Below are 12,261 nucleotides of genomic sequence, written 5' to 3'. Positions count from 1 at the left end.
ATCTATCAGTGGGGGGTACTAGGGGGAAAGCATCATGCACCTGCAGCCTGGTTGAGTCCCTGGCTCTGGCTGCCTGCCTGCCTTGGCCCCAAATCCAGATGGGAGAACGCTTGTGTGTCTGAGGGGGTAAAACCTTCTGCGTTTGCCCCTCAGCCCAGTGGTTCCTGCGGTGGTGGTGGTGGGGCTGGGTGGGGGTGCAAACAGGCAGCAGCAGACCCCAGCAGGTCACACGGCCACAGACGTTCCCCCCCTGGTGCGGGGAAGGCTGTCTGGTGGCACATCTCCACCTTTGCCGGTGCCCATCTGAGTGCAGGTGGTGCCAGCGTAACGCCGCTCAGGAGAACTCAGACATCAACCACGCCTCATCTAGGCTGACGGAGGACCAGGGGAATAGGCCCCCGACACTGTCATTACGCTGACCGAGGAAGCGGTTGACAAGTGAGATTGGCCGACCGTTCATAGGCCTCACAATTCTTTTGGAAATTCAATAGACAGACAGAGCATGTGTGGATGGCCACGGAGACCCTGCTTTGCCGGATTGAGGAGAATAAAGGATATAACTTGAGAACTTGAAAACTTGACACTGAACGCGCTTTTTTTCCATCCTTATTTTTTATTCCTAATTGCACGAAAATAGTTTGAGACAAAAAATAAAAATCAGCATGAAGCAATGAAACTCATAAAACATGCATGGAGCCTAGGATTTGCTCTGACTCAAGTTTAATGAATGTTAAATGGCCACAGCCTGAGCTTTCACTGGCCTAGATCCTTTATGTAAGTTACAAAGATGAGATTTTTTAGAACTGAACATAATATTAATATCCAAGGGAAATAAATAAATTATGTTCATCTGTGAATTAATTAAACGAAAGAGCCTGTTTTGACACCGCCACTGCGCACAATTTTATACGTTAATTGGAGGAAAAATAAAAATGTCACGAGTTTCTGAAATGTGCTCCGTGTGAGACATTTTTATTACGGCCTAATGTATGAATATACGTGGTTATCACAAAGTTGATACGTCGAGAACTCCATTTGGAAAGTGCTTAAAATGTCTCATGGCCCTCAGCTACTCTGCGGCCAGTGGAGGAAAAGTGAATGTGGAGGGTGTTACTGAATAAACAGAAAGTAAAGCAGCTACTCCAAAGTCACAGCAAGGCTTTCCGTGGATAATGAAGGTTTTTAAGAAAAGGGGTCGGACTGATCAATGCTGCCCAGTGCTGTGGATTAATGCCGCTGTTCCCCCATTAAGTTGTCACATTTTATGGGAATTTGGGTAGAAAATGAGGCTGTTTTGGCGCTTTCCCAGCACACAAAGTCACACCAATATCATCAATTGTGCTGTTTGATGCTCATTTAATGGACTCTGAGTGAGCAACATATTTTCCCACACACTTACTGCTTGGACTTATTGTGGTAATTTATTTGTTAAATTCAAATTACTGGAAAACATTGATAAAATGCCATGATGGCAATCTTTTATATTTTTTTCTCCTCTAAGAATAATTTGTAAGATACAGTGCTGTAAATTAAAGGTGTAATATTTGCAACCATCACTAAATGACAATTCAAATGGAGGACGTTTTCTTAATAACTATCAAGGATTAAATATTTTCTCTGGCGCTCTTATATTTTATGCCTTCCCATTAAGCAGTGATTATATATATTAACACCAGTTAATAACTAAGTATTACCAAGTTAACTTTGATTTTCAAATAGGGCACAGCACAAATTAATAAAGTTTAAAGTATTTATTCTGGAAAGTATTTGAGGTTTAACTTCTAATATACGTACTTCAAACTATGTACGGGAATGTTCAAAGCCTGAGGCTTGAAAGTCATAACAAATTTCATAGCGACATAGTGACATTAATGACCTATAAGCATTCATGGCTGCATTGTAACATTAGCATCATTTACAACATAATAATGAATGGCTCAACAATGAGCGTGCCACTCATTAGGCCTCCCTGTGATGGATTTGCATGAAATCTGGTTTGCACGCTTTATACAAAGGCTCGGCTGTCATGAGATGAGACTTGGGCTCCGTTGATTCCTACAGTCCTGTCGCACGAGTCGTTACGTTGCAGATACTAACTGTAATAAAAAATTATTTTGGGTTTTCACCCCTGGCTTGATAGAAACCCGATAGAAATTCATAAAAATAATTCTGAGTGGACTCGAATTCCCGAGAACAAGAGGGATGTGGACAAAACTTTAAAACATAGAAACTAAACCTAAACACAACTGGGATGGGGGAACACAGAATTATCGTCACTTAACGCCTGAACGGCAGACGAAGACGCACCTTTTTTTTCCCTGCCGAAATGTCGAAATCGTATCCACTTGGAACATGACCCTCGCAGGGAGGCGGGCAGGGAGGCGAGGCGCGCAATCATCCCCAGCGAACTGCACGCATCTTGTGTAGTGGCACTCCAAGGCCGCCTAATTACGGCCGCTTTATGACCAACATAGAAAGTCAAGTCATTTGATTGTTGTCTGCACTTGTGACAACATTGGCACCATCTGCAGAATGATTTGTTTATCTGTGGAATGTAGTCCCCGAGGCTAAACATGCCACAATGGCGTTATTTCCAAAGGGCTTTGTTTTCGCTTTGAAGCAGCACATGGCATCAGCGGTGCAACATCTTGAAATAACAACGTCCTGGTACCAACCTTGCCAGTAGTTACCTGGGCGGCATGTTGTGGCAGGAAGGGGCGTTTAGGTACTCAAACTGTTACCGAGTCAATTTCCCACCACACACCTTCCTTATCACTTCCTATTTATCCGCGGAGCCCTGTGCCAACCTTCCCGGATGAGGATCGAGACCCCGGCGAACGTTTAGTTATACAGCAATGCAACATCATCAGAAGATGCTTGGGATGAGTCATCCTCATCCTCCTCTGGCCGGCAAATGGACTGTTTTTTCAAACCCCTCCACAAAAAACAAAGCTTTTCAAAATGAGGTTCTCAACACAACGAGAACTCTGGCGGCGGAGGCGACGAGTCTGCTCTTGAAGGGAAATTGTTTCGGCGTGACCGTGTATGTGTGCGCGTCTTTCTGTTCGTGCTACTGCCTTGGCCGCGGCTTTATGATTCGGTGAAGAAGTCGGTGGGCTCTCTTAGAATGAGTTCTTATTCTATCGACAGTATAAGCACCACGCTGGCTGTAATCTATAAAAGCAGCATGTGTGGCTAACACAACCCCATCGGCTGCCGAGGTGCTGCGAGGGCTATCCATTTGAAACGGCCCCTTTTTTTAGTGCTCTCGCTTAAAGACGGAGAGGTGGCAAAATAGCTCCAAACTAATACATCATCTGGGCACATTATCTTTGTCTGGCAGAACTCCCCCTTCCCTGGACCCCCCACGCTCACAATCCATACCGTTTCCATATTGTGGGTCCATTACCGCCGTATGTGCGGATATAACTGGCACAAATGCCCCATGAATAGAAGACCCCCCGAAATGAGAGGGGGGCGGACGGAAAGTGAAACCGCGGGAGAGAGCGCTGCGGCGGGGGTCGTCACGGCCACTTTGTAAGGAGGACCGCTCCCATTGTCGGGGCGGTCGGGGCGGGACGGCGGGACCCCCGACGGGGTGGGCCGGGGGGGCCGGGCCCGGCTAATGGGAGTCACACTGAGGCTGTCAGTGGTGGAGTCCCGGTGCTGCCACACGCCACCGTGTGCGCCGCCCGCGCATGCGCCTGTCAGCCGCGACACGCGGGCAATGGGTCGCCGCCAGCGCGTGAGGTTTCAGACGTTTAGGCGTGAAAAGTTCTCTCCACCGTGATCAGTGGTTGGACATAGTGTCGAGAGGGTCCAATACGACCCAACCTCGCATATAGCCGGGAGAAAGGGAAGATTCGAGGCGGAATTTGAACCACACCACATTTAAAACACACAAAGAAGTCTCCATGCCTTGAACACAAACAATTTCAAACAAACAAAAATGACCCAATGAATTCACCCACAGCTTTGATACCGTGGCAAAACTGTCCTCGCGTGTTTGTCTGACAACGGCTCGTCGGCGCGGCGCGCCACGTATGTGCGGCCGCCTTTGTGTGCACGTGCACGTACGGTTAAGACAGTCGCCGTCAGTGTATTCTCCCCATTTCCATGCCCAGCTCCAATCCCCCCGGGATGTTTATTAATCTAATAATTAAACATTTATTGCCAACAACACCTGCTCTCTCTCTCTCTCTCTCTCTCTCTCCCTCTGCCTCTCGCTCTCTCTTCTCCGGACCCCTCTGGGACCCCGTTGCAGAGAGCGAGGGAGCGAGGGAGAGAGGGAGAGGAAGGGTGGGGGGCAGGAGGAGCCAGAGAGGAGGGGTTGGAAAAAAAGAGAGCAGCGAATCTGAAAGGGGTCATCATACAGCTGGATTCTTTCACACCGGCAGACATGGCAGCTCGTCGGCCCCTGTGAAGTTATGTGATCCAAGAACAAAAGAACTGCGGGAGGAGAGGAACGCAACAATCGGATGCCGAGGGGAAAAGGGAGCTTGAGGAGATGAGAGCGGCGCCAATGCCCGTCCCTATCAATCAATAAAGATTATATCACTTTTCATCAGATTTTCCTGAGTTTGACCATCAAAGCCGTGGGCAGTTTTTCCCCTTTTTCTTGAGAAAAGACTTTTTCCGCTCAAAAAGTTTTTGGGTGCCAACCTGGGCACCAAATAGAGGAGTCCCACTGGGAGAGATGCAGTGAGCAGTGAACTCGCGCACGCAGTTTTTTAAGCAGTCGGAGAGAGTCAGATTTGGAGGCAGTGGGACTGCGGGAGAGGGAGAGTCCGAAGATGCTTCGCTACCTGATCAAGACGCTGCTGCAGATGAACCTGTTCACAGACACCATCAGGGACCCGGCCAACGGCACCGACCCCTTCCTCAACGGCACCCTGCCCTCCTTCAACGCCACTCTGCTGGACTGGGGCAACTTCACCGGCTTCAATGGTAGGCAACTGCCGTGACGGGCTCCTTTGACTTACCGACCATTGACCACTTTCACCTCATCCCTCTCTCCCTCCCTCCCTCCCTATCAACTTCATTCTTTCATCTGGCTCCACAGACCTCTTTTGGGTTCTGTCTCGCACATTTGCAATTGTCTTGTCTCTGACTATGGATGCGATTCTTTCCTTTGAAAAGCAGCGAGAGTCTCTTAAAAGAGAGCGTTTGCCTTTTGTGATGGTAAGCGGTGCAGTGGCAGGGGTGCCGGAGACGGACTTTTAGAGCGGAGAAGCGAGGGAATAGAACTGTCAAGAGAAAGAAAATCTCCGTGGCACGTCACGGGACCGGATCCGACGTCTTTTATTATTATCTTTATTTGTGCACTGTGTGGAAATGTATTTGTTTGATCGTACGAGGTTGCGACATTCTGCGACCCGACGAAGCAACGCTCTTACAACCGTCAGAGCGATGCGACTCCTGATTACCCGTCTGTATAATACCACAGCATTTAAAACATTTATAAGACAAGAGAAATGAATGAAATGAAAAAAGAAAATGAAAAACAATGAATCTGTCTAAAGTGGAAAAAAAAAACCTCTGTGATTACAGCCAACAGGAATTCTTTTTGTAAATTTTCTTTTCACTCACAAGCTTGTCAAAGTGTTTTCAGTCGTGGTTGTGAGTAAGATGTGAGATGTGAGAATTACCAGCCGGGTCTTGGTAGTGTTGGGGTCTTGGGATTGCTGGAGTGTTTAGATGTTGGGGTCTTGATAGTGTCGGGGTATTGGGGTCTTGATAGTGTTGGAGTCTTGGGAGTATTGGGGTGTTGGGGTGTTGGAGTCTTGGGAGTGTTGTGGTGTTGGAGTGTTGGGATGTTGGAATCTTTGTAGTGTTGGGGTCTTAGGAATGTGAGGAGTGTTGGAGTCTTGGGAGTGTTGGGGTCTTGGGAGTGTTGGGGTGTTGGATGTGTTGGGGGTGTTGTAATCTTGGGAGTGTTGTGGTGTTGGAGTGTTGGGGTGTTGGAGTCTTTGGAGTGTTGGGGTCTTTGGAGTGTTGGGGTCTTGGGAATGCGAGGAGTGTTGGGGTCTTGGGAGTGTTGGGGTGCGGCTGCTCTGCTAACTGGGTTAAATGAAGCTGTCTACTGTCAGAGAGGACGGACCAACGCTGTCACATCTGTTTAACTTCTCCCGTCCCTTCACTTGGGTCTGCAGCTCCGTCTGCTGCTGCTGAGGGGCACCTTGCTTGCTGCACATTTTGGAATAATACTGAGGTGTCTTGTATTATGTATATGAAGTGAGCTGCAGTTTGTACCGTTGGACGTTGAGCATGAGTGTAGGTTCTGTCAAGCTATGACTTTCAGGTTTATGTGTGTGTGTGTGTGTGTGTGTGTGTGTGTGCCTCCCCTGCTTATTACCATGCTGTAATGGGGTATACTTGCTGTGCCTTGCTATAGTGGCTGCAGCAATGACATGGTATATAGTGTGTCTGTATATATATATGTGTGTATATACTGTATGTGTGTGTGTGTGTGTGTGTGTGTGTGTGTGTGTGTGTGTGTGCGTGTGTGTGTGTGCGCGCGTGTGTGTGTGTGCGTGTGTGTGTTTTTATGGGGTGGAGTTAAGGCAAGGGATCACCTTGATGTGTTCTTTAATGAGCACCTCAGCTTTGTCTGCATGTCAGTGCATACCAATGAAAGCTGTACTTGGCCGCGTGCACGCCTGTCGGCACACACACACACACACACACACACACACACACACACACACACACACACACACACACACACGGCACTATAATCAGGTTTTTGTGACAGTCAATATGTACATGAGCTGGGACGGGGGAGGACATATTTTGAAGGCTACCTACACTGGTCACTGGCACTCTGAATAGTTCCCCTTCCATATTCCCCCCCTCTCTCCTCCACCCACACCTCTTCATTTCTCTTTCTTTCTTTCTTTCTTTCTTTCTTTCTTTCTTTCCTTCTTTCCGCTGTTCATTTTTCATTCCAAAGTGTGATTCCAATGATTTTCTTTCCCCTTTAAATGGAAGCCAGACAGTCAGAATGTGTTATTTGCTACATAAGAGTGTGTGTGGGTAAATAAGTTAGGGTACAATAAGATAAGATGACACTTTATTAATACCCGGAGGCGAATTCCGGTGTTACTGACGGAAAAAAAACCTGCAGACAGGACAGTTAAAAATGAGATAAGAAATAACATGTACAAATCTATCTACAACGTCGGCCTGTGTATGTGTGTGTGTGTGTGTGTGTGTGTGTGTGTGTGTGTGTGTACATACTGTATGTGTTTGTGTTGTGTATTTTGTCCTTGTGTAAAAACACGGCTGTTTTCCAAAAATCTAAAGCCCCCCGCCCCCAGTCTTATCACGGTGGTAGCGGCTGTTTCACTAAGGATCTGTTTATAACCCTCTCTTTCACACACACAACACACACACACACACACACACACACACACACACACCTCTGTCTCTATCTCTCCCTGTTCTATCCGTCTCTTATCGGCCCTAATGGAGTGCAGATTGCATGTTCCCCTCCTCGGATCTATAGGAGCCCGATGAGGGAGGGACACGCGAGCGGGGGGCCGGGGGTCCAATGAATCTATTGAGACAAATCTCTCCGGAGTTATCTGGTCCGCGCACGTGCCCCTTAGCGGCTTCGACTTCATATTCTCCGCCGCGTCTCCCGCCAGCTCAGAACACCGGAGTAATCTCCACAACCCCCCCACACCCCTCACCCCCCACGCCCAGATTAAATTGATAGTGGACATCAATAATGTTCACAGGAGTCCAAATGAGGGACATTTCGGCCCCCTGTCGATGTGGCGTTGTGTCGGGATTCCGCCACTTACCCTCGCGTCGATTCGATGGAATCGAGCTCATCAATGAGTTTGTTTCTCAGGGCCCAGTTTCTGGATCCACTCTTGTTCATTTGTTATTCGGGGAGAAAAAGAGAGAAAGTTCTCTAACTCTGCCGACGCTCTGATCCGATGACCGTGGCGTACGGTGAGTCGGAGTTGGATAACAGAATTTCTGAGCGACGCAGGTGGACATTCGCTACGTTGCCCTCTCCCGCTGTACGATAACATTTAATATTGAATAATATTGGGCTCCGTTGGGAATTCGTGCCTTGATGGTAATAGATAACATCGTCTGCATCTTTCTCCAAAATTGAGACATACTTTTCTAAGCTATTATATGTCAATTCATCAGTGGGGGGTGATGTGTGTATGTGAGTGTGTGTGTGTGAATGTGTGTGTGTGTGTGTGTGTGTGTGTGTGTGTGTGTGTGTGTGTGTGTGTGTGTACCCAAGCGAGGGGCTCACCGCAGGGTTAGTGGGCGGACAGCTGCATGGGTCACCCCGCGGAGGCCGCAGCGGCTCAATGGGAAAATCAATGCGGCCCAATAACCAATCTTTGAAATAATGGCCAATTTAAGTCAGACGCAGCGGCCGCAGCGGACGACTCGCAGCCTCAGCCTTTTATCCATTCATTCTTCCGCTCCTTTCTCTTAATTCCTTATCTGACGTTCTCTCTCTCTTTCTCTCGCTTTATCTCTTTCTGTGTCCTACCCACCCGCCCCCCCCCCCCGATTGTCAGTGTTTGACAATGTCGTCGACCTGCCGTCACTTTCCCGTGACCGCTGGTGCCGTGGATGAACACAGGTTTGAGGTTTTAAAAAAATGGGAAAATGTGATTCATGTTAGATATTAAGTGAGCAATGTAAGCAATGCACAATAAAAACAGGGAGTTATTTTAGTCACCTACTGATAAACAATAAAAATCAACCTAAAAGTAACAAAAACATTAAAATTGACCAAATCAATAAGTGAGACAAATTGACAATGTACTAACATTTGCAATGTGCAATAAACCTAAGAACGATAGATAATACAATAGATAAATGAAAATAAAGACGATTTGATGATGAACAAATAAACCAAATAATAATTGTCAAACATTTACATAAAAATTGGCAAAAAAAAAAGCAATAAACAATGCTCCTAAAAATACAACAATCCTTGCTCCCCTGTGCATTACATCTATAAAATAAATGTCAAACATGTTAGATATCAATATTAGCAGACCCTATGACGAGAAAACATTGTACACTGAATATTGTGTGTGTGTGTGTGTGTGTGTGTGTGTGTGTGTGTGCTTGTGTATCCAGGTTTGTATACTTGTATGTGCCTGCTCGCTTGCATTTCCGCGCTAATTACCTCAAATATTCTAATATGCAAATCCAGCGAGCGTGTAATCCGCCCAAAGCATCCCAGAGAGATTTTTCGAACACGTGGAAGGCGTCAGGCTGCATACCAGCCCGGGGAAAGTCGAGAATTTCCCACAGACCGCTTTATACAGCGCTGCTCAATTAGCAAACTGACTTCATTAAAAACGTCTTTTTTTTTCGAACCACAGCGATAACCACAAGGAACTCCGGCAAGAAGGAACGACTCGGTTCCTGTGCCGGAGCGGGACTTGCAGAGTCATTTTGGAGACGGGGAAAATCCACCAGCAAGAGCCCTGTTCCTACCGGAGAAGGATGGAAAACAGAGAGGGAGAGAGAGAGAGGGAGAGAGAGAGAGAGAGAGAGAGAGAGAGAGAGAGAGAGAGAGGTAAAAAGACAGAGGGTCTCATTCATTCAATCCGAAACATTCTAAACTGACAGTGTTGACGCGTGCTTGAGATTGCGAATTGGCTTGATCCACGTCCAGATTTCTCCATATAAAGAACTTCCTGGTGAGCCTCAGAGGTAAAGAGAGAGGAGGAGCCGACTCTACTGCACGTCAGTGAAGATGCGTTCTCTTCCCAAGATGCATATCAAAATCCATAAATGTATCCGTGAAGAGATATGCCATTGTCAAACCTGCTTGCAGATGAATATGACTGCTTAATGTCCTGTGTGGGTAAAGTTAAACAACTTTACATACTTCAGAGTAAATTTAAGGATCATAGACAAAGATCATAGATCTTCTCTATAGATGTAGAGAAGATAAATAATAGGTGTCGAAATGTTATTGGTAGTAAATCTTTTTTACATTGTATATTGTATAATATAGAATATTAAAATTTTTTTGTGGTTCTTCTATGGCACTTACATTTAGTTCAAGTCTGGCAATATCACTTTCCAGGACTCAGTTCTATATTTCCTTCTAAAGTAAGAACAGATGAACGTACGAAGATATTGTACGTCTGATCCTGAATTTCTGCTCAAACCGCGCGGACGTAGGATTTAACACAAATCTGCTCGGCGTGTGAATGAGACCCAGAGAGGGAGAGAGAGAGAGACAGAGAGAGAGAGTTTCTCATTTATTTAGCATTGAAACGCCGTGTGACTAGATGGCACCGGGATGCATTATTGATGGGATTCCAGGGAGCGTTTAGGAAGCCAAACATCTTTATTCATAGCGCACGCCCGAGCACTTTGGGAACCACCGGTTGTGTCCCCCTCCCCCCGCTGCTTGACTCCATGCTGTGCCCAAAAATGTCCCGTCATTAGGGCGGCTAAGGACTCGGGAACCTGCCTGGCAGCGTCAACATAAGGAATGAATGGAGGGTACATACGCACAGACACACACACGCACGCACGCATGCAAAAAGAAGGTGTCCGCCCTGCAAATAACAGATCGGTCGCCATCTTTTTGGCCTGGTGTGATTCGGGGATCATTAAATGTGACCTTTTTTCTGGCGGTCCGCTGGGGGCTTTGTAGTGGGCTAGAAAGAGAATGTCTGATGAGTGGGAGGGCGACGGCCAGATGAACTATGGGAGAGAGGAATAAAACACAACCCCCAACCTCCCCCCCACCCACCCTCGCCCTCACCCCCACCCGGTGCCAGTCTAGAGCAAAAACAAGGGGAGGTCTTTGAAAAGGTAACGGGTTCCGTCATTCCCCTCTTTGCATCGTAGATTATTCCACAAGATTTGAATTGGTCCCACGAATCCATCATTGATTTTTTGTTTTTTTCTAGAAAAAGTGGCAGATTCGAAGATTCAGCGCTATGGATTTTTGTATTTTGAATATTTAGGATTGTGTTGGTATACTTTAAAAACTCTGCATTATGGTTCCGTCACTCCAGTAAGATTTAGTGCTGATATCCTTAAATAGTACTATAAATAATCAAATACATATATATCTTAATATATGGGAATGATTAATAATTAATTAATTTAATCAATTTATTATATTTAAAAATCATGAATATAATTTCTAATAATAATTATTATTAATAACAAAAAAATACTTTTTCAACATCATGATAAGGAGTCCCAGTTTAGTTTTTTTTGGTTTTACCAACTATTGCCAAACTTGTATGAAAATAAAACCATTTGAGGTCAGATAAAAGGTAGTAAAAAAGTAAAAACAAAATTTATTTGCAAAAATATAATATATTTTCACATTTTGAATAAATTGCCGTGTTGCTCCAGGCTGTTGCTCTTCACAGCAGAGGTAATTAAGCTCTGTGTGTGTGTGTGTGTGTGTGTGTGTGTGTGTGTGTGCGCGTGTGTGTGCGCACGTGTGTATATTAATTGCAGATTGCTCTATTGCACGAAAATAAAGCATTTATAGTTGACCAGTATACACACACACAGACACACAGACACACGCACGCACACACACACACACACACACACACACACACACACACACACACACACACACACACACACACACACACACACACATACACGCAGCTCACATACTACCCCACCTCCCACTGTTCAGCAGTGTGATTGACAGTGGAACCAAAGAGAATTTAGAGCTGTTCAAGTTACAGTTTGGTATCCTGCACCTTCTGCCCGAAGGCGTCAGTTTGCGAAAGGATGTGGTTTGGTTCACGGCTGATTTTAAAGCCCTGCCTCATCAGTCTCCTCAAACATCTCCCGGACAGAAGATGTGTGCAGCATGCCAATTGTTTTTCCAGCCCTTTTGATCATGTTTTGGAGTTGTGATTTGAGTCTGAAGGGACGGGCGTCGCAGCAGGTTACCACCACCATGCTGTGACTCCATAATAGACGAACTTGGCTGGGATCACCAAGGGACCCGGGATCGAAGACCATTTCTTCGGCTGTCAGGTCCCAACCAGACCGTCTGAATGTCTCCCCATGTTCCTCCCACCTCCTAGAGACCTCCACGTCAGGGCTAGACCCTCCTGCCGCGGCCCCTGAGGAAGGCATCAAGGGTCAAGGTCTGTAGCCACGCCGCTACGTGGCTGCCCACTGCTCCTAGATTTCTTTCACCGTCACTCGGATCTACTTCCTCGAGGTTCGGCGGAAGCTCCGCGGACGCTCTGCTGCCGATTAGCG

The 12,261-nt window shown here is 46.4% G+C and overlaps 1 protein-coding gene across 1 annotated transcript in view; it reads left to right on the top strand.

Annotated features, from left to right (window-relative positions):
• Positions 1-4,793: 4,793 nt before the first annotated feature.
• robo3 (roundabout, axon guidance receptor, homolog 3) overlaps positions 4,794-12,261 on the top strand; it is a gene marked incomplete at its 5' end in the record, with an annotated part of 152,871 nt that continues 145,403 nt past the window's right edge. Inside the window, one exon of the mRNA XM_080014377.1 lies at positions 4,794-4,947. Within this exon, the coding sequence (XP_079870503.1) occupies positions 4,794-4,947 (154 nt within the window). The remainder of the gene's footprint in view (positions 4,948-12,261) is intronic.

This window comes from Zeus faber (assembly GCF_960531495.2).
Source record: "Zeus faber genome assembly, chromosome: 14".
NCBI lineage: Eukaryota > Metazoa > Chordata > Actinopteri > Zeiformes > Zeidae > Zeus > Zeus faber.
This window is presented reverse-complemented; position numbering and strand designations above follow the sequence as displayed.